General features: G+C 43.2%; 1 protein-coding gene and 1 pseudogene across 1 annotated transcript in view; one reads left to right on the plus strand and one right to left on the minus strand.

The window, feature by feature from the left end:
* rapgefl1 (Rap guanine nucleotide exchange factor (GEF)-like 1) overlaps nucleotides 1–22,914 on the minus strand; it is a 112,362-nt gene that overhangs the window by 55,032 nt on the left and 34,416 nt on the right. The window contains exon 2 of the mRNA XM_048614419.1: nucleotides 20,616–21,199. Coding sequence (XP_048470376.1) covers nucleotides 20,616–21,009 — 394 coding nt within the window. The 5' untranslated portion in view covers nucleotides 21,010–21,199. The remainder of the gene's footprint in view (nucleotides 1–20,615; nucleotides 21,200–22,914) is intronic.
* On the plus strand, nucleotides 1,080–1,431 carry LOC109930462 (annotated as a pseudogene).

Here is a 22,914-nt window from a genome sequence, read left to right on the forward strand (position 1 = left end):
CAGACCTGCTGAGCTTTTCCAGCAACTTCAGTTTTTTTTACCCCCTGATTTACAGCATCCGCACTTCCTTTGGTTTTTATTTAATTCTATTAATCTGGCAGGATTTGAATTTGGATTTTTGCATTATACGGAGGTTACAGCACAGAAGGAGGCTATTTGGTCTATCATTCCTGTGCTGGCTCTTTTAGTAGCAAAACCTTTAAAGACAAGAATCCAGTGCCCTTCTTATGCAACCTTGTGTGTGTCTGGCTAACAGTGTGCAAAGAAAGACTTGCATTCCTATAGTGCTTTCATGTCCTGAAGACATTTCAAAGCTCTTTACCAGCTAATGAAGTATCTTTGAAGTGTACTCACTTGCGTTTCCTACGTTGCTACACTTAACTGGCTGTGAAACATTCTAAGATGTGCCGTGCTCATAGAAGTGCTGATACATAAGTGTACTACTCACTTTGCCAAGCACACTACATTTTAATTGTCCACAGCCCTGTCTTAAACCACTAAATGTAAAAGCCTGACAGTTGCTCCATATGCTGACTGCAAACTGTTCACATCACGTATATTACCACGAAATGTCATGTCTGTCACAATCCCTGACACAAAAAGAATTAGTCGCATCACAAAAATATGTTGTGGTTGCTACCTCCTTCTTTCACTGAGGTGAATCATAGGAAATAGCTGTCTTCATCTTACATGCAGAAGTCAAACCTGCATCAAAGCAGCATTGCCTGGTCAGGGAAAAACAATCACTTAATTACAAGATAAGATTCCACAAATACACAATGCAAAAATAATTTGCCAGGAATAAAAACACACCTATGTAATCGCCTGTTCTGTAGAATTAAATTGGTTCTACATTGCAGCAGGAACATAATGCTAAAGAAATGCTTCAGGCATTTAATAGAACGCTGATAATGGTTCACTTGGGAGTATTTCTGGATGATTCAGGCACCATTCATTCGTAGTGTCAGCTGTGGTTTAATTGGTAGCACTCTTGTCCCCTATGCCAGAAAGTTGTGTGTTCAAGTCCCACTTTAGGAACTAATCAGGCAGGTGATCCAGCTGCCCCCAGCACACTCACAATGCCTGCAAGATTGTGACGCAAAGCCGTGTTTACAGGCAATCAATGAGGCCTCCGAAACCAGACAGAGCGCACTGTCCTCCTGAAGATTGAGGGTGTTCATTGCTGCAGTGAAACAGAATTTTACCTGAGCAAGAGATGCATTGATATCCGCAAAGCAAACAGCGACACTGTGACTCTAGGTGGTAAACCACGTCATTTGCGATAAACTGACCCATGTTCATGGAAACAGTGGCATGGTGCGTGCCTAGCTCAGCAGGAACTTCCCTGCTAAAGCTATTAGGCACAGGATTCATGTAATGCTTTCGATTAAGATTAGAAAGCACAGCTGTACAGAAATTGACAACAAATAGCAAAATTATTTTAAAGAAGAAATATGAGGGAGCATTGTCAGAGGTATCTTTTGGATAAGACTGCAAAGCTAGGGGCTAAGGTAACAAGGTGCAGAGCTGGATGAACCCAGCAGGCCAAGCAGCATCAGAGGAGCAGGAAAGCTGATGTTTCGGGCCTAGAGCCTTCTTCAGAAATGGGGGATGGGAAAGGGGTCCTGAAATAAATAGGGAGAAATGGGGGAGGCGGATAGAAGATGCATAGAGAAGATAGGTGGAGAGGAGTTGCAGTGGGAGAGAGATCCACTGAGGTCTTTCCGGAAGGAGGAAGGGCTGTTTGCTGTCTCTGGTAGATGTTAAAAATCACAGGGCAACATTGCGAAGAAGTGAACAGTCAGGATATGTGCTCCTGGTCAATATCTAACTCGCAAGGCACGTACTAAAATTCCGATTATACGGACATTATCACATTGTTGTGTGTGAGTTGCCATGTCTTAATGACTGTATGTCATTTTGTTTTGTTGAGAATGATATGCATGGAAACTGGGCTTAAGAATCTCCATTATAAAGAGAAGGAGAATCCATTGAGGTTGAGTTTCTGTTTTCCAAATTAGGAGTTTGAAATGCCTCTCTGTGGGAATAAAATACAATGAGTTAGTTCAGTTGGCTAGAGGGCTGGTTGGCAGTGCAGAGTGATGCTAACAGCGTGGGTTCAATTCCTGCACTGGCTGAGGTTCCCATAAAGGACTCTCCTTCTCAACCTCATCCCTCAGGTTAAGCCATCATCATTGAGAGACAGAGAGCGCGCGAGACAGAGAGCACACGAGACAGAGAGACACACAGAGAGCAGCCCTACGGTCTGGTAAGACTATGGTAGCAGCAATGTGAAGTGTACTTTCCATTACCAGGATGCTGCTGTCAAGCTAAAAGGACATTATGTCTGTCATACAAGTGAATAACGTGCTGTATGAATTGCATTGTGGTGTGTTGCTAGCAAGGTAGGCCTCGTGTCCCAATGACTGGAAGATTACATCAAATAGCACATCACTTGGGCTTTTCTTAACAGACAACATACTGGCGACACTCAACCAAACTGTGTTTAGAGAACAAAGAACATAATTTCTAATGTTGAGTGTGATTCTAATTATTGGGCAACACTTCACGAATAATTCAGAGTGTGCTAAGAATTACACTAACAACTAATTTAAGATTATTCATCAGACTCATAACCTGGCTCACTTATGTATGTTAAACTACATGTTTTCATCACATCCTCTGCAAACAAAAGGAACATGTACCTGCATTTGAATTAAACAAAACAGCAGACTATAGCTCCCTGATGCATTCTCCATGGTATCACAACCAGAGTCGACTTGCTGACCAATCAACACACTTTTCTTGTGCAGTTTAAATTGTTGTTTCCTTTGAAATTTCACATCCTTGTACTGTCCAGATGTTACAAGCTGAAAAGACCACAAGCCCATAAGAAACAGGAAATGGCCGCAAAATAGGCTATTTAGCATCTCAAGTCTACTCTACCACTGAATAGGATCATGGTTCATCCAACGTTCTACAGAAACTACAGAAGGTGGTGTGCACAGCGCAGACCATCACAGAAGCTGACCCTCCATCTGTGGACTCGACTTACATGGTCTGCTGCTGTAGAAAGATGGCCAACAACATCAAAAACCCATTGTACCCTGGTAATGACCTCCTACAACCTCTTCTGTCAGTCAGAAGCCTGAACACACGCACAAGCAGGTTCAGGAACTGCTTCTTTCTGTCCGTTATCAGACTGTTGAATGGACTCTAGCCTCAAATAATGTAATCTGCAATGTAACCTGTATGCCTCCAAGTCCTTTTGATCTGTACATCCTTTGCTTGCTGTGATCTGCCTGTACCGCTCGTAAACAAAGCTTTCCAGTGTATTTTGGTACTCAACAAAAAATCAAAATCAGACATTCCTGACATCCACGTTCCCATGTTTTCCACATAGCTTCTTGATCAGGAGGGGAATTGAGGGTTATCTCAACCTTCACTATACACAAGGACTTCTGCCCCCCAAACAGCTCTCTGCAGCAAGGAGATCCAAAGAGTCACAACCCTCTGAGAAGGAATTCCTCCTTACTTCAGTGTTAAACTGGTACCCCTTGATTCTGAGATTATGCTGACTGGTCCTAGACTGCATGCCTTTTCTTTCAGAAGTCCCATGTGCTTAGGTTCTGAAGAAGGGTCACTCTGCTTTTTCTCCACAGATGCTGCCAGACCTGCTGAGTTGCTCTAGCAGTTTCTGTTCTTGATGATCTTTGATAGAGGCTGGTCACGGCCAAAGCTCAGAAACCTTAAAGAGTGAGGGCTTGGTCATCTTGCTCCTACTTGAAGGGCAGTGCACAGAAAGCTCCACTGGCTATTGATCCCAACTTTCAAAGGGGCAAAACTTCAACTACAATTTCCCATTTCTCTGCAACCCGAGCATGATAAGCACAAACCGTTAGTCATATCACCACCTGTGTTTTATTTGGATCCTGTCAAATATTGTCCGGCACCAGTCACCACAGGTTATTGTGTGTGGGAAAGATGACGAGGCAAAATAATCCACCTCTGCATAGAATAAATGGAGGTGCACAGTCATGGTACATTGACTTCTGACCCAGCCTGATGTACAAGCTCATTAAACTAGTATGGATTAATACTGGGTGGTAGGCAGATTGAAATTAAAAAGATTTGAACACAATTGAGGATGTTGCATAGTACAATATTGCTATTGACAATCAAAATGAGCATTTTAAACAATGAGCTGTCATGAAGGTGGATCCAAACCTTGAAGTACAGTAAACAGTTTTTAAACTTTTAATTCTAAAATGTATTTTCTTAAAAGACGCCTGCCACAGACAAAAAGAAACTTCAGATGCAAATTCAATGCTGTCTGGCAAAACCCTGTGTGGAGCCATGGAATGTCACAGCATAGAGTGTCAAGAACCTCAAACCCGGAGACAGAGATGTAACAGGAAGAGATGAGATCGTTGGCTATTCCTCCCTCCCCCTTCCTGCTCTCAGCAGAAAGCTTCATCTTGCAGAGATTTGTTTCGGCATTTTTAAAAAACTTTTCCAGAATAAATTGATAGGGTTTTAAAAAAGGCGTATGGTGTGTTGGCTTTCATTGGCAGGGGAATTGAGTTTAAGAGCTGTGAGGTTATGCTGCAGCTCTATATCGCCCAGGTTAGACCACACTTGGAATATCATGTTCTGTTCTGGTTGCCTCATTATAGGAAGGATGTGGAAGCTTTAGAGAGCATGCAGAGGAGATTTACCAGGATGCTACCTGGACTGGAGGGCAGGTCTTATGAGGAAAGGTTTAGGGAGGTAGGGCTTTTTTCATTGGAGTGAAGAAGAATGACAGGCGACTTGATAGAGGTGTACAAGATGATGAGAGGCATAGATAGAGTGGATAGCCAGAGACTTTTTCCCAGGGCAGAAATGACTATTAGGAGGGGACATAATTTTAAGGTGATTGGAAGAAGGTATAAGGGAGATGTCAGAGGTAGGTCCTTCACACAGAGAGTGGTGGGCGTGTAGAATGCGCTGCCGGTGGTGGTAGTGGAGTCAGATACTTTAGAGACTTTTAAGCAACTCTTGGATAGGCACATGGAGGATAGTAAGATGTAGGGTATGCAGGGTAGTTTGATCTTAGGATAATAGGTTGGCACAACATCATGGGCCAAAGGGCCTGTACTGTGCTGTACTGTTCTATGTTCTATGCTATGTAAAACAAACTAAGAGGCATTAAAACTGACTACGACCCTGGTCCGTGTGTACTCATGGAAGGTGTGGTTGTAGACCGGGGTTTGTGTGTTATAAACTGTGTTTGAGAGCCATCTGCTTTGAAGGTCACAGCTAAAGGATCACCCACTAGTCACACGTATTGCAGGTAAAAGGAATCTCTCACTCCGAGTGCTAGAAACCAAAATAGCCAGCTCGTCAGTCAGAAGGAATGAGGACTAAAGAAGGACTCTCTCACTCTGTGTGCTGCAAGCCAACTATGTAAAAACTGAGCATAAGGATTTTAACTAACCTGCAAAAGCCAAGAATCCCAGACTCAACTGTTCAACTATCAATGTTCCACTATCCTAAGTCTGGCCATGTGTGGTGTTTTTATTTTTCCACGTGTTTAGTAATGAATAAACTCACTCTCTTTTTAATTCAAGAGATCCTGGTTGAACTGGCTCCTTTTAAGACAAATTGATTTGGGTCTAGGAGAAAGTCATTCACAAGGAAAGTGATTCCTTTTTAATTAACCTTGTTGTGAACAAATGAGGCGGCAGTTGAATAAAGAAGGGGAGTCCTTTCATCCCTCCTCCCTGGGAGCTTAATGATTTGGGGGTATTCATCTGGAACTGGTGATAACTTGGGGATATCTCACCCGAGATCTCATGCAAAGATGACTGTGACATTTTGTCAGCGTCTAATTCCTTCCCATTTTGGGTTTTTTCCTATTCTCTCCCCCACTCACTTCTACTTTACTGGAGGTAATCACTTGTTGACGGTATAGTTGGTTGAGCTAAATTCCTTCCAGTGTCTTCTGCAACTGTCTCATCTCTGTATCTGAGAGAAGATCATTGAGCATTAATAGTTAGTTACACTGTGATCACAGTTAAATGAGTCCAATTTCATTAAATGCCCACATGCATGGCCTTTCTAACAAGGGCCACTGGAAACCCAAGGAACACAGAAGTACTACCACCAACTGAAGAACCCCAGGATCCTAGCAGAAGATCTCCCAGGAGGTGAGTGGAAATGATTTAGAGATGGATTCAAAACATTGCCAAAGAGATCACACATGCCTGCCAACTCATAGAGACCCTGTCTTTCTGATGAACAAAATGAAGCTAGCTCACTCAAAGGCATCGGACGCAATGAGAAACGTCATCAGGTGTGAGCAGAGGTGAAGTTGAGGCAACTAAACGTGCGCAAGAAACACCCAAACAACCTCTCCAGCCCACACCCCCTGCATCTGACAGGTCTGCAGATCGTGCATTGGACTTCAGAACACACACAGAGTTATTGTGGAAATAAGTCACCCTCAATCCTGTGGGACTTCCTGAGGAGAACGGAATGCAGTGGGATGTGTGAAATTGACCATATTTCATTAGGGAGAACAGGATCATCACCAATGAGGTCTTTACCTCAGCACAGAATGCGGGAAATGGACCTAAGGGGAACCCGCTGATCCCTAACACCACATTTACTCTCTCACACCACTATTGTGACTAAGTCTGGTTATATTTACATCTAACACGTTATGATTGAACTTTATTTGTATAGTAACATTTACTGGCACAAACCATTACTCACAGTCTTTCAACGAACACCTACATTAATTAATACCCACTTGTAAATGACAGCACTATTAATCATGATTCTTATGCACACTATCATCTTAATGTGTGCTTATTCTAACATGCTTTGGTAAATTAAGACAAAGTTTCTTGAGACAAGGAATGAATTGTATTTCAACTTGGTCATCAATATGAAGTCAATTTAAGTTCAGTGCAGGAATTGTGAGGTTACACTTATTGGTGGGAAGAATAAGAAGGCCAATCTTTGGAATTTTAAGTATCTAAAAGAGATCTGTTGGTGCAAGTACAAAGCTAATTAAAAGTAGCAACCCATGTCATTAAGGCTATAAAAGTACGCAAATTAAGCTTTATTACTGCAATGACAGAATTGAAGAGCAGACAAGCTATGTTAACTTCAGCCAAAACCTTGGCTGTTCATTAGACCACACTTGGAGGTACTGCAAACAGTTCTGGGCCCCATTTTATGACAAGAGAAAAAGAGGCATGGGGAAGATGCAAAGACAATCTCTAAACAATACCCTGTGAAGTGGGGATGATTTTTAACGATGTTAGTGAATACTTTTTAAGTGAGTTAACATCTTGCCTGTAATGTCTAGGGGAGGATTGAAGTGACTGAGGGACATACATGTTGAGATCTACATAGTTATGAAAGATTTTATAGAGTAATGAAAATGTTGATAGAACTTGACGAAATTTGGGAGAAATTTTTTTCCAGACCATAAACACTGGTGTGGGTCTGTTGGGTTGTGGCCTAGAAGAAGACTATAGATACTCTGTAATTACAAACTCCAAGCCTGATGTAGAGAAAACACATGCCACAATTTTTTCCCAAAATGTATCTACTTACCAATTGTGCCTGTCAGACAAATAGACACAAAACTAAAAGGTAAAAGATTTTACCCTGATTGCAGGGTCCCTCAGTTCCCAGCGTTGGAGAAACAGTGAGGTACTCATCCACACTTTGTGCAAGATTTCAGTAACTTACTCATTACTGAAATGTCCATGTTATAGGTCAAGGCTCTCCTAGCTTGCACGGTCTTTGATTACAGACCCACCTTCTTGTTTCATGGGCTTCACTTACGAACAATTCTTAAAATGATGTTAAACTGTTGATGTTAACAATCCTGAATTATCAAGATAGATACTTATTCAGGTGACCTTCATCCGGATGATTCATTGAATAAATTATAAACGTGAACCATGAGTTTATATTTGGGATCCTTGCAGTCAAGTCCAGTTCACACTGAAGTTCAGCCCAGCCAATATTTTGTTTTATTCTTTTCATGGGGTTGCGACTGTCACTGGGAAAGGCAATTTCTACACATCCCTAATCAATATTTATGAGCAATATTTATTCATTTTGATCTTAGCAGTGTCAGGACTGCAACTGCAGTAATTCCTCACTTAACCTTATTTCATTAATATTGGTTTATTAGAATGTTGCTGATTCAATAGGAAACATATCTTTTTAACACCTCTCCTATGCCGCATTTTTCACTTTTGTCCTAGGTATTCCAAGCTTCTAGTAGATTTTAGTACAGAATTAAGCAAAAAATGAAAATATGTTTAGTAAAGAATGCAAGAAAGTGGATCTATAATTAGAAGCTATTTCGTAGGCGGCATTTACTGGGACAGTAAAGGAGTTTGAGCAATAATATTTAATGGACCTCGAAAACAGTCTTTATTGCAATGGAGTGTACTGTAAATCTACAGATTATTATTGCCTCTTTTTCATTTACTATTTAGTCAGTCTGGTGGCTTGTAGCCCAAGACATGGCCTAATAGAGTAATTATTCTCCCAGGGATATGGCTCGAAAGCTATTAGACAGTTTAAGTTCATTTGTGGGATGTGGGCGCTGCTGGCTGGGACATAGATAAATTACCTAGATAATGAACAGGTAAATAAATACACAATACCTTAGCCTAAGCCAAGAAAAATATTGCAACCAAAATCTCCCAAAGAACCAAACTGCATTGGCATTCGAATGAGTAGAATATTTACTCAGAGGCTGACAGTTTGTTCAAACATAATTCGAGCAGCGACAAACATCAGTACTTAAAATGTTTGTACATGCTTAGAAATAGGAGATATAGAGACTACACAAGGAAGAAACAAAAGGAATGCAGAAGACAGCTACAGATTCTGAAATTGAAGCCTGCAAAGAAGAAATGAGAAGAATTGAGAAGGTAAAAGGAATGTGTTTGTGTCTGATAAATAGAAGTATCAGTGCAGATTCAAAAAGGGAAGATACTGGTAACAGGGCAAACACAAATCTTCCACCTTTATCTACTCTGGCCTATATGTGACTCCAGACCCACAGCAATGTGGCTGAGTCCTACCTGCGCTATGAAATGGATAAAAGATGATACTCAGTTCGAGAGCAAATACAAAAATGGCAACAAATGCTGGCCTCATCAACAGTGCCCATATCCCCATAAAAGAATTTAAAAATGGTCTGAGGCAAAGAGCAGGACATAAGCTGATAAAAATCAAGATTGGCTTCAACCATGGCTCTTTCTAGAAAATTTGTCAATGGCAGGAGCAAGAGGGAGGGTGTTGCAAAATTATATAATTGAAGTCTGATAAAAATAAGAGATAAAGGAGACCGTTCAACAATTAGTGTGTTCAGTGCCATCACAAGGAAGATGTAGGAGACTATGGCTCAGTAGCTCAGGCTCAGTTCAGATTGGGTATGTATGTTGCTGATCCCAGGCGTCCTTACCTAACTGCTTGACAGCACAGCAAGCTGTGACAGCTTTTCCCCATTATTAATAATGTAATGGGAGACTAGGACTAGTTATAGGACTTAAGGGATTTATCCTGGCTAGACTTTAATAGTTTAATGAACTGTTATCGTCTTAACATTTACAATGGTGACAATGGAGAGCTTTGGGGCTGTACAATTAAAATAAATGCACACCCCTCATTATTATCCATGTGACAGAATAGTTTCCCAGAGTTATGAAACATGAGAAATCGTGGCAATGAGATGTACATTTGATTTAACAAGTGAAAAACTGATTTCGATAAAAGGGGGAGAATTTGGCAGAATGCTCGGGAGTGCTTATTACCAAGTATTCTTGGTAATAAAGCACTCTTCTATTTCACACAAAATGACTAATTTTCTCGATACTGAATAGCAAGATAAGGCTGAAAAGCAACAGAATTCTTCACTTTCAACTGATCTAAGAAGTAAAGGTGAAGTCACCACAGTCCAACTGGAACACAGGGCTGCTCTCTCTCATTACAGAGACACGACTGGCAATGGTTTAACCGGAGGGTCACCGTTCCTCAGGTGACAGGAGAGAGTGAGAAGGACAGTCCTTCCTGGAAACCTCAGCCAGTGTGGGAATTGAACCCACACTGTAGGGTGTCACTGTGTGTCACAAATCAGCACCTCATATTCCGCTTGGGAGCCCTGCAGCCCAATGGTATCAATGTGGACTTCACAAGCTTCAAAATCTCCCCTCCCTCTGCCGCATCCCAAAACCAGCCCAGCTTGTCCCCGCCTCCCTAACCTGTTCTTCCTCCCACCTATCCCCTCCTCCCACCTCAAGCCCCACCCCCATCTCCTCCCTACTAACGTCATCCCGCCCCCTTGACCTGTCCGTCCTCCCTGGACTGACCTATCTCCTCCCTAACTCCCCACGTACACTCACCTTTACTGGCTCCATCCCCGCCTCTTTGATCTGTCTGTCTCCTCTCCACCTATCTTCTCCTCTATCCATCTTCTATCCACCTCCCACTCTCTCCCTATTTATTTCAGAATCGCCTTCCCCTCCCCCATTTCTGAAGAAGGGTCTAGGCCCGAAACGTCAGCCTTCCTGCTCCTCTGATGCTGTTTGGCCTGCTGTGTTCATCCAGCTCTACACCTTGTTAGTTCAGCCAACTGAGCCTGTTTCTAATATCTCTAACCCTTCATTCCTGGCAAATCTTTTCTGAATGCTCTCCAATTTAGTAATATCCTTCCTATAGCAGGACAACCAGAATTGCACACAGTACTCCAGAAAAGACCTCACCAATATCCTGTACAACCTCAACACCTTTTATCCTCTTGCACTTAGCTCTCCGTCTCGAGACTTTACTTCTTGCAGTAAACCTAATTTAGAGGTCTTCTTTCCTCCTCTGCACTGGATTTCCTGTGTTGAACCAAATCTCCAGGTATATTCACTTGGTCAATTCTTCAATCTCATAACTTTCCAAGTTTCATAAATTTCTCATTCTTGAAACCATCCTTGCAAATAACATACCAGTGACATATTGCTTTTGCCCCAACTACACTTCCTTCCTTCCTAGACTAAACTGTCAATTCAGTGGTCCTTTAAACTCAATTACTAAGGAGACCTCTGCTGGGACTGCACCAGGAGGGTAAAGGCACATTAGTGACCAGGCAGCTTCACAATTCAGTACCAGCAATGTGGGCGCTCCTCCACCACATGGACAGCGGCAGATCAAGGCTCTAGTTCACTTTCAAGGAGAATTAGGGAAGGCCAATAAAATGCTGCTCAATGTTCACATCCCGTAAATGAATCAAATATATGGATCTACGGCCTCAGTGTAAGGATCGGTCAGACAGGCTCCAATGAGTGAAGGAATGGGGTTAGGAGGGGTTTTTGAGGGCAGGGAATACTGTTGTCATCGGCGTGCTCACTCACTGTCACCAGGTGCCCCCTCTAGGGGGTGAAGAGTGCCTGATAAAGAAAGGCAAGCATAGTCTTCTGTGCCCCCAGCTCACAGGGAGGCTACTGGAGTTCACATTGTGGTGACCTCTCCATGCTTTGGTTACAATTTACTGGAGGCAGGAAGATGCCCTTAATTGGCTATCAGTGGGTCAGTTAGGTGCAAACATGCCCCTGGCAAAATTGCATGGGGGGGGTAGGACACCCTCAGGTCTGCCAACATGTGCCACGTTGTCAGCCTGTCTCCAAACGGCTGGTGAAACTCAGCCCATCACTTTAGCTGTAGGTGATAATTTACTTTCACAGCAGGTGATTTATACACAGACAGCGATCCTGAGCAATGATTATTTACTTAAAAAGAAAGCAGTTAAATGCAGGCCTCGGTGAAAGAAGCAAGCTGAAGCAGATACTCGGCACATATAGCAGTCAGTCTGCTCTGTGTAATACAGGACCATGGAGAACCAGTAACTTAGTGCCTGTTTAATCATTCCCCACCTCCAACAACAACAATAAAGTGAGGTTAGCTGATGCATCCAGGAGATTGTGCAAACTGAACAGCTCAGCATACACCGTGCCCTCTTTTGCTTTGTTTTGTGTTGTATTTGTGCTGTCTGAATAGTACCTCAAATTGATTCTTTGAGTGATCGATTGATTTATCGTCATGTGTACCAACATACAGTGAAGAGTTTTGTTTATGAGCGATTCAGGCAGATCGTAGTAAGCAAAGGATGCACAGATCAAAAAGACTTAGAGGCTTGCAGGTTACATTGCACAGGGTGTGCACTAGGTGAGATCAAGGTTAGCAAGATCAGCGTTGTTTGAGGCTAGTCAGTCCATTCATCAGTCTGATATTGGCTGGGAAGAAGCTGCCCCTGAACCCACTGGTGCGTACATTCTGTATCTTATGCCTGACGGAAGAGGTTGTAGGAGATCATTACCGGGGTGCGATGGGTCTTTGATGATGTTGGCTACCTTTCCATGGCAGTGAGCCATGTAAATAGAGTCCATGGATGGAAGGTTGGCTTCTGAAATGATCTGGGCTGTGCACACCACCTTCTGTAGTTTCTTACAGTCTTGGGCAGCGCAGTTGCCATACCAGGCTGTTACGCACCCGGACTGTATGATTTCAACGGTGAGCCTGTAGAAGTTGGTGAGGGTCCGAACGGACATGCCAAATTTCCTGAGCCGCCTGAGGAAGAAGAGGCGTTGTTGTGCCTTCTTGACTGTCGTATCTACGTGGTGTCATTCACATCATGTGGGCTTGAACGCAAGTGCAAATTTGCACATTCACCTCATATTGAGAATGGTAGACCCTTAAAAAACAACAGTTAACCTGGAGTCTAAGGGTTCAAATTTGACAGGCTGGCCTAGTCCCCCTGAGGAACTCTGGGAGAGCAGCGACAATCATACTGAATGGCAGGATGGGCCAAAGTCTCTGAAAGGCCACCTGCGGTTCCTGTGGGAACCTGGGCAAAGATCCACCTATGTTCCACAGTGATTATACAACTAATCACTGCATATTAATGCTCTCTTAGAGAGTGCATTAGATCCAAGGATAGCGTGAGTTCATTATTCGGCAATTTTTGGGTGAATGATTCCATTGATTGCAGAGACAGAAGTCAGCTTGAGGGAATGAAACACTTTACTTGTTGCACTGAGTATCAGCATCACATTCAAACTTGGTAAATCACCGCCTGGAGTACAACCCGTGGTTGGAAGTTTGACACAAAGCTGAAAGGAGCTCACTTGCGGATGTGGATCGTTTTGAGAGATTAGCCCAGCAGTGAGTTTCTCTACATGCAGCAGAATTGACGTGGACAGATATCGGACACTGATAGACAAGATACAGAACATAACAATGAAATGTAACTTTAACATAGGAACTTAGAAACTGGAGCCAGAATAGGCCATTCGGCCCGTCAAGCCTGCTCTGCCATTCAATATGATCGTGGCTGATCATCTAACTTCAGTCCCCTGCTCTACTTCCTCCCCAATCCTTTTGATCCCTTTAGCCCCAAGAACTATATTTCCTTCTTGAAAACAAAAAAAGAGAGATGTAAAAGCACCATTGTCCACAAAGCACATAGGCATCCCTCTGCATTACAGAGTGACGTTGATAATGCATAGCTTGAGGTGAACTACTCAACGATTGTGTGACAATGTAAAGGGTCAAAACCTCCATGAACCGCCACAGGCTTGTGTGAGGGATCAAACCCACGCTGCTAGCCTACTTTTTCAACCAAATCACACCCCAACTAGCCCATCCCACCATCGTATGGTATTGCATTAATATACAGTCATAGACTCTTGGAATTATACAGCATGGAAACAGACCCTTCAGTCCAACCCGTCCATGTCGACCGAATATCCCAAACCAATCTAGTCCCATTTGCCAGCATTTGGCCCATATCCCTTTAAACCCTTCCCATTCATATACCCATCCAGATGCCTTTTAAATGTTGCATTTGTACCAGCCTCTACCATTTCCTCTGGCAGCTTGATCCATACATGCACCACCCTCTGTGTGAAAATCTTTTAAATCTTTCCTCTCTCACCTTAAACCTATGCCCTTTGGTTTTGGACTCCCTATCCAGGGAAAAAGACCCCCTCACTCCATCTATGCCCCTTGTGATTTCATAAACTTCTATAAGATCATCCCCTAATGTATAGGTAGCTATCTCCCAGCAAAAAGATCTAGACAGATATTAATCTTGTGTAGTATGACAGCTTGCATTTGTAAGACACTGTACAGTATAACCCGTGTGTGAAATCATTAAGTCAATAGCTGCTTGAGTAAATAATTAAACTTTTGAAGATGGTGCAATCTGAAAGTAAAGGTCACAAGTGGCTGTTATTGAGTTGGTGTCTGGGCCAAATTGAATTTCCACTTGTGGAAAGTGTTCACATTGTAAAGCCAGTCCAATAACAGAGAAAGCTTAATGTACAATTAATGGCAACACTTAACAGGGCTTTGTATCATGTCTTTTCTCAGAACAGTGATTGTAAGGTCTATACATCATCAGAATCTTCCTGTGATTGCTCTGAAAATGAATGCAGTAATAACATTTAAAGAAAGACATTAAAAGTATACAACATCTTTACAAAATATTGCAGAGCCTGTGACACACTTGAAAGTATAGTCATTATAGTGATGTAGAAAATGTGACAGTCAATGTGCACACAATGAGGTCCCAGGAAGAGCATGACGCAAAGATCTTTTACTTCATGTCATGGTTATTGATTGATACATAAACAGCCAAAACACAGGGGCTAGCTCCCTTGCTGTACTTCAAAATAGCATCTCAGAATCATTTTACATCCAACTGAGGAGGCAGATAAGATCTCAAGTTTTGCACTTCATCTGAAAAATTACATTTCTGACAGTGCAGCACTCCCTCAACACTGCACAGGAGTGTCAGCCTGGATTTTTGTGCTCGAGTCCTAGAATGGGATTCAAGCTCAGAGGCAAGTGAGCTAACAACTGAGTCATGACTGACACAGGAAGATCCCACATACGCCTATCTGTACAAGATCTATGGAAGCCATGCTTTCAATATTTTTTCCTGGAGGAATTTTAATTGTTCTCACGTGTTTAACAGTCAATTTCCCCAAGATCACTTCTGTCGTATTCTTTTATCTGACAGAGAGTGAACAATGTATTTGACATCACAGTAAAGGAACCTGGGAGGAGCATTCAAATAAACACATCCTTCACATCAAAACCATAAGATGTAGGAGCAGAAGTAGGCCAGTTGGCCCTTCAAGTCTGCTCTGCCATGCAATGAGATTATGGCTGATCTGATAATCCTCAATTTCCTTTTCCCCCACAACCTTTGATCCCCTTCTGGAATAAAAATCTGTCTATCTCAGGTTTGAATATACTTAATGTCTCAGCCTTAACAGTCCTCTGAGATAATGAATTCCACAGGCTCATGACCCTCCATGAGAGAAAATTCCTCCTAATCTTTGTTTTAAATGGTGGCTTCCTACTCTGAGGTTGTGTCCTCTGGTCCTAGATTCTCCCACAAGAGTAAACTAACTCTACATCCACTCTGTCAAGCCCCTTACAAGCCTTAAAACAAAACAAACAAGTGCAGATGCTGATGATCTGAAACAAATCTAGAATTGCTGAAGTTTTGATGAAGAGTCACCAGACTGGCAATGTTGACTCTGCTTTCTTGCCACAGATGCTACCAGACTGACTGAGTTCTCCAGCAATTTCAGCTTTTGCCCCTAAAAACTTTGTACGCTTGATGAAGTCTCTTCTCATTCTTCTAAACTCCAATGAGTACAGGCCAAACCCACTCAATCTCTCTTCATAAAATAGTCCTTTCCATATCTGGGATCAAACTAGTGAATCTTCTCTAGACTGCTTCCAAAGGCAGTTAATCCTTTCCTAGATAAAGGAGACCAAGACTGTCACAGTTTTGCAGGTGTGGTTTAACTAGTGCTTTGTATAGCTTTAGCAAGACATCCCCAATGTTTACACTTCATTTCCTTTGAAATAAAGACATGAAGGTCTGTTAAAATGAAAATCCAATTGCTCTTTCTCAGTCTGCAAGAGAAAAAAAGGGTGTGCAGTTATTTCTTGTCTCTTTTCATCTCTCGAGAAGCCCCAAAGCACTTCACACCCATTGAACTGCCTATTCAGATGCAGTCATTCTTTACTGAAGTGCAGTATGCTCTCAGTGCAGCATTGAAGTGTCAGCCAAGATGATGTGTGCAAGTCTTGGAATGGGGCTTGAAGCCAGAACTGTATAACTGAACAATTGGGATACTGCCACTAGTCATTCAACTACATGTGCAACCATTAACAAGACCACCCATGGTGTACAAGGCTACCACAGACTTTTTTTTTAAAATGCACCCTGCATTGATTTATAAACAGATGGAACCATTCAAAGCCACACTGGGAGAGATCAGGGATGGGGTTTCTGATCTCACATGAACCCAGAGACAGGAGGGTGTCTGTGTGACTTTTAACACGGCTACTCACATCATTTTTATTTTGCTTCCTATCTTTCCATGGCCTTTGGGCATTACTGGCAAGGCTAGCATTTATTGCCCATCTGTAATTGCCGTTGAACTAGTGGCTTCCTCGGCCGTTTCAGACCTCAGTTAAGAGTGAACCACATTGCCAATGGTTTGGAGTCACACGTCAGTCAGAATAAGTAAGGATGGTAGACTTCCTTCCCTAAAGGACACTGATGAGCCTGATGGGTTTTTATGACAACCAATGGTAGTTTGGTAGTATCATTACTGAGGCTAGCTTTCAATTCCTGCTTTTTAGATATACCTAAATCGACCTGCTCAGAGAAGTTACCACTGGAGCAGGTGAGACTTGAACCTGGACCTCCTCATTCAAAAGTAGCCTTTTTCTTTGAATTCCAGTAGTTGCCGTGATGGGATTTGAACCCCTGGCTCCACTGCATTTTCTTGGGTCTCTAATTTACCAGCTGAGCTACATTAACACTATCCCACTGTCTTGCCCAATTCCAGCTGTTTGTTAATTGGAATTCAAACTCCACCAGTTGCTGTCAATACTCTCTCTTACTTATTTTCTTGCTGCAGAGGGCTTTTGCGGCAGTTACCGTGCCTCGGAGCGAGGAGTTCCGGGTTCAAGTCCCACCTGTTCCAGAGGCGTTCAATAACATCTCTGAAAAGGTTGATTAGGAAAATATCTGTTTTCATGTTCCGCAAGTCTCCTAAGTCCAAATGTGGCATTGGCTCCTGAAACCAGAATGTCAATGTGTCTGCATGCCAATGAGCTTGTGCAGAATCTTGGAGCAGGCCTGCAGCTGAGAGGAGACATTGGATTGTCATCGTGGGGTTGAACCGATTCCCTAGAATATGTTCACATTCACCTGGTATGCATCACTCGGGCTTATTCTGTTACTTCAATCACCACATCCACTTTTCTTTTTCATTTATTCTTTCATGGGATTTGGGTATCCATGACAAGGCCAGCATTTTTTGCCCATCCCCAATTGCCCTTGAATTATGCAGCTAGCTGGACCATTTCCAAGGTAGTCAACCCACATCACTGTGGATCTGAAGTCTTGTAGGCCAGACCACATGCCTGGTTTGGAACAAAGGAACATACAGCACAGGAACAGGCCGCGCAGAGCACCAATATGGCGCCAACATGATGCCATTCTAAACTAAAAGCCTTTCGTTTCTCTGCGGTCTGTATCCCTCTTTTCCCTGCCACTCACATCTCTGTCAAGATGCCTCTCAACATTGTGACCATCTCCTCTGGTAGCGTGCTCCAAGCACTTAACACCCTTTTTAAAACCTGCCTCTCACATCTCCTTTAAACTGACTCCCTTTTTACATTAAACCAACGTCCCCTAATAACTGACATCTGTACCCTGGGAAAAAAAAAAGACTCCAGCTGTCCATTCTATCACTGCCTCTCATAATGTTGCGAACTTCTATCAGGTCACCCCTCATCCTTTGAATTTCAAATGTAAACAAACCAAGTTTGTCCAATGTCTCCTCATAGTTAATACACTCCAAACCAGGCAACGTCCTGGTAAACCATTGCTGTACCATCTCCAAAACCTTCATATCCTTCTAGTAGTGTGGCGACCAGGATTAATTAATTTTGACCAGCTACTTTGTTAGGATTTGAGCCCATGTACCCAGAGCATTAGTTGGTACATGTGGATTTTTACACCAGTGACATTACCATTACACCATGTCCCCACATGGGACAAATTGTCTGCACTCATAGCTAGGTGAGCAGCACAGTGGCTAGCATGGCTGCCTCACAGCACCAGAGAACCGGGTTCAATTCCACCCTCGGGTGACTGTCTGTGTGGAGTTTGCACATTCTCTCTGTGTCTGCGTGGGTTTCTTCCGGGTGCTCCAGTTTCCTCCCACAGTCCGAAGATGTGAAGGTTAGGTAGATTGGCTGTGCTAAATTGCCCGTAGTGTTCAGGGAGGTGTAGATTAGGTGGGTTATAGGGGGATGGGTCTGGGTGGGACGCTCGGAGGTTCACTGTGGACTTGTTGGGCCGAAGGGCCTGTTTAAACACTGTAGGGATTCGATGATCTAGTTTAGCCAGGGCTATCTACCTAAAGATTGACAAGATACAGATAGGTCATGGGTCAGGAAGGTGCTGTCAATGACCTCTTGTGGCAGGGCAGATTACAGATGGTATACACTGTGCTCCGGTGGTTGAGGTGATGGTGATGGATGGGGTGTTGATACAGTTGGCTGTTTTATCTTGGATGGTGTCAGGCTTCAAGTATTATTGGAACCGCAGTCACCCAAGCAAGTGGAAAACATTCCACGACATTCCCCCCTCACCTTTGTTTTGTAGAATGGTAACCAGGCTTTGGAAAGTCAGGAACATAGTGACTTGCTGCAGAATTCGCTGCATCTGACCTTGTGGTCCCATTATTTAAGTTTCTGATCAAGGATAATCCTAGTATATTGATGGTTGGACATGCTAATAGATGGCCCACCTCTCCCCAAAGGGGGTTGGCTGCCACCAGTCAGGTGCATTCCAATTAACAGCAGGAGGTGGTTTCCCAAAGTGCTCATGTTGTTGGCGCTTTTAAACCTGCAGCCAAGCGAATGCCCATTCCCAACCAGCTATTAACCAAAAAAAAAGGACAACCTCTCACCTGTCCTCAAGAAACCAATAGCAGGAACAGAGCAGAGAAAAACTCAATGAACCCAATTCCTTCCCCCATGAAGAAAAGCCTTTTTAAAGTGATCCACACATCATCACCAAAGCTAATTTTGTAATGGGACAATGGAATCACTGTAGAGTTTACTGGAACGTTAGATCTTCTCAAACTTTTGAGGGAAACAGACTCATTTAATCTAAGTTTGCTGAATGTTTTGGAAAATTAGTATTTTGTCACAAATTTGTGTCTGATGCAGCACTCATGTTCAATGGAGAGCCACATCCTGTTTACACAAGGCTATAATTCCAGCAATTGCAAAATATCTTTTAAAGAAAACCAAAAGGCATTTAAGGCCTGGAACTAGAATGACATTTTGGAAGCCTGAAACACTCGTAGTATTTTGCTGGTATCTTGGGCAAGCATTAAGTGTGCTTTCGTGGCATTTGTGCTTTCTGGCATGGAGCCAAGGAAGTTAGCATCAGAATTGTGGAAATTGACCGTGATCCAGATCCAAAAATCTGATCAATTAGTTTTTCAAATTATACTCAATACAGTCCTCAAAAGGCACATACCCACCATCACCAGATCTTGATAGTTTTTTTTGGTCATCCACACAGGGGATGTGGAAGTCACTGGCTATGCCTAGATATAAGTTAACAGTCCTTCACATTGCTGTGAGTCTGGAGTCAGAGGTTGGCTAGACCTAGCAAGGAAAGCACATTTCTTTGTAAAGACCAGATGGTTTTTTTCACAACAATCAACAAGGTTGCCATTGTAGGATTACAATCAGAGGGAGTCAGAGCTTTTACAGCATGAAAAGGGTCTCTTCAGCCCATCATATCTGCATCAGTCATCAAGCATCTATCTAGTCTAATCCCTTTTTCCAGCACTTGGCCTGTCTGTAGCATTGTGAAATAATTGCGTTTCAAATGTTCATCCAAATACTTCTTAACTGTCTCAAGGGTTCCTCCATGTACTACCCTTTTAGATGTTGAGTTCCTGATACCCTCTGGGTCAAAATATTTTTCCTTAAATCATCTTTAAATTTCCTTTCCTCAAAACTGCTCCACATGGTTAATGACCCCACCACGAAAGGAAAAACTTCTACTTATCTACTCTGTCTATACTCCTCAGATTCTCCCCATAGACTTCTCTGCTTCAAGGATAACAACCCCAGTCTACCTAGTTTCACTTCATAGGTGACAGGTAACATCAAGGTGAATCTCTTCTGCACCCTTTCTAGTGCAATCACATCCTGCCTGTTGTCTGGCAACCAGAACTGCACTCTAACTGTGGACGAACTAATACTATAAACAGATCCATCATAACTTCCTCGCTCTTGGAGTCAATGCCTTGATGACTAAAGGCAGTGTCCCATTCAAATCCATGCAATAGCCCGGGACTCTGGATTAGTGGTGCGGTGACATTACCACTAATCCACAGTCTCGCCGAAATATGCTCCATTTCGAGTGGCTCACTGATGATGCTGCTTGCTCCCGTCCTAGACGTTTACAATATGTTCGCACTTACCTGCATCCGCACTGCTCTTGGTTGTCTCCAGCAGTCCCTCCAGCACGTGCTCCACAATGTTCTCGGGGGTGTCCAAGAGATGCCACAACTTACTGCTGAGCGTGGACCCATTGGGGCTGATTTCACCCGACGACAGGGAAGGACTGGTCAGGTCGTCCTCTGTGTCCGTCCATTTACTCTCCAGGCATCCAATGTCTGGGCTAAACTCATCTTTGGGGCTGGGGCTATCACTGCTAGACACCGCATCCTTCAGGAACGGGAGTATTTTGGAAGCGCTCGGCCGTCGCTTTAGGGTCCCCGGGAAAACGTTGTCCTTTTCCACACGGCTTCTGGTCAGGGTCGAGGTCTGTTTTTTCAGAAATTTCTCGATCTGCTTCATCCCTGTCATCGTCATGGAATACTTATCGGGACTGAAGGGAGGATTTTCAGCGAGTCTGAACGCCTGTGTTTTTCGGGGCGGGGCTCTACCTCATCGTGAAGGCTGTTTGTTTCAAACGAAGGCGAACACAATGCTGGAGGGCAGTTCACTCCCATTGACTGTTTGAAGCAAAACAGGAATTTCCATGGCAGTCTGCAAGCTGATACTAGTAGGTGAGAGGGGGAAAAAAAAAGAGGCAAAAACAACATAGCAGTCATCAGAAAAGGTGTTCGTCAATAAAATGAGTCCCAAATCTTGAAAATAGTAGAAAGGGAGTTACCAGAGACTCAACTTTCAAAGTCCTTCTCAATTTAACCCTTTAAATCCTCCCCTCATTTGGTTACCTTCCCTTTCCTTCGCTCCCTCCCACTGCCATTCACCATTCTGTGCATGAATGGGCAGCTAAGAAAGATTTGCATTTGGATCGCACAATTCGTGTCTGCAGAGTGTCCCAAATTCCTTTCCAGATAACACCACATTTGACTTCTGACTGCTGCTGTAATGCACTGGAGCTGCTTCTCAGGTCCCACTCATGCTGCTCTGTAATGAGGTGCCAGGAGGAACAGAATCTCAGGGTAAATTTCATGCCAAAATTTTAACCCTCCCAGGAATAGCATTTACCCCCTCTCACCTAACATTCACTCCCCATTAGCTACTCCCAAATCTCCCCAGCCCACGTTGCCAACCCGAGAATGGAAACACTGAGGTTCAGAGACAAACCTGAATCTATAGCACCATGCAGCACAATGTTGATACAGGATTAACCGTTAAACCTCCGGTTCCACCTGACAAATTATGATAAGATTTCTTAGATATTTTTGTTTCTTGGGGTCCTGCCAAACAGAAAGTTACCTTTGCTTAGAAAATCCCAATTCCAATCATAGAATTGTTAGAGTGTGGAAGCAGGCCAGTCAGCCCATCGAGTCCACACCGACCCTCTGAACAGCATCTCATCCATACCCACACCCCTGCCCTATCCCTGTAACCCTGTATTTCCCATTGCTAACCCACTTAGCCTGCACATCCCTAGACACTATGGGCAATTTAGCACAGCCAATCCACCTAACCTGCACATCTTTGGACTGTGGGAGGAAATCCAAGGAATCCTGAAGGAAACCCACACAGGCACAGGAAAATGTGTAAACTCCACACAGCTCTTTGCCCCAGAGTAGAATTGAACCCGGATCCCTGGTGCGTTAAGACAGTATTGTTAACCATTGAGTCACCGTGCCACTTGTATGTGACTTCTGTCAATGTGACTTACTTCAAGATTCTGCAGAAGCCTGTAGGACCCATTGTGTTCTCTCCAGCACCATCATGCCTAATCACAATGCAATCTCTTTGTTTACTACTCCTACATGAGGTGCAATCCTCATGGAATATCAGCTGAAGGACACAATATTTCCAAGATCCCAGGATTATAAATTAGTCAGGATTCCTGCTCTTGATTACAATTCTTGCTGGAAATGTGCACAGAATCATGAAATCTTACATCACCTAAGAGATCACTCAGCCCTTCCTGTCTGTGCTGGCCTTTTGAGAGCTATCTAATTAGTCATACTCCCATAGCCCTGCTATTTTTGTCCCTTTCAAAAACTACATCCAATTCCCTTAAGAAAGTGACTGCTGCATCTGCTTCCACTGCCCTTTGAGGCCTTGCAATCTAGATCATAACAACTCACTGTATTAAAATAAAGAACTAACACTGAACAAGGATAAGCTCCAATTTGGATGCAAGAATCCCGCCCAGAGGCTGAATAGTGACCTGTCCAATCTCATCGTGTCAAATGGTCCCTTGAACAAGTTCCCATGGGATCCAACATTTTTGAATCAACCCCAGCACTTTCAGGAGAGAAGAATAACAATGAGGGACAGTAGTAA

This window comes from Rhincodon typus, chromosome 30 (assembly GCF_021869965.1).
Source record: "Rhincodon typus isolate 14 chromosome 30, sRhiTyp1.1, whole genome shotgun sequence".
NCBI classification, from domain to species: domain Eukaryota; kingdom Metazoa; phylum Chordata; class Chondrichthyes; order Orectolobiformes; family Rhincodontidae; genus Rhincodon; species Rhincodon typus.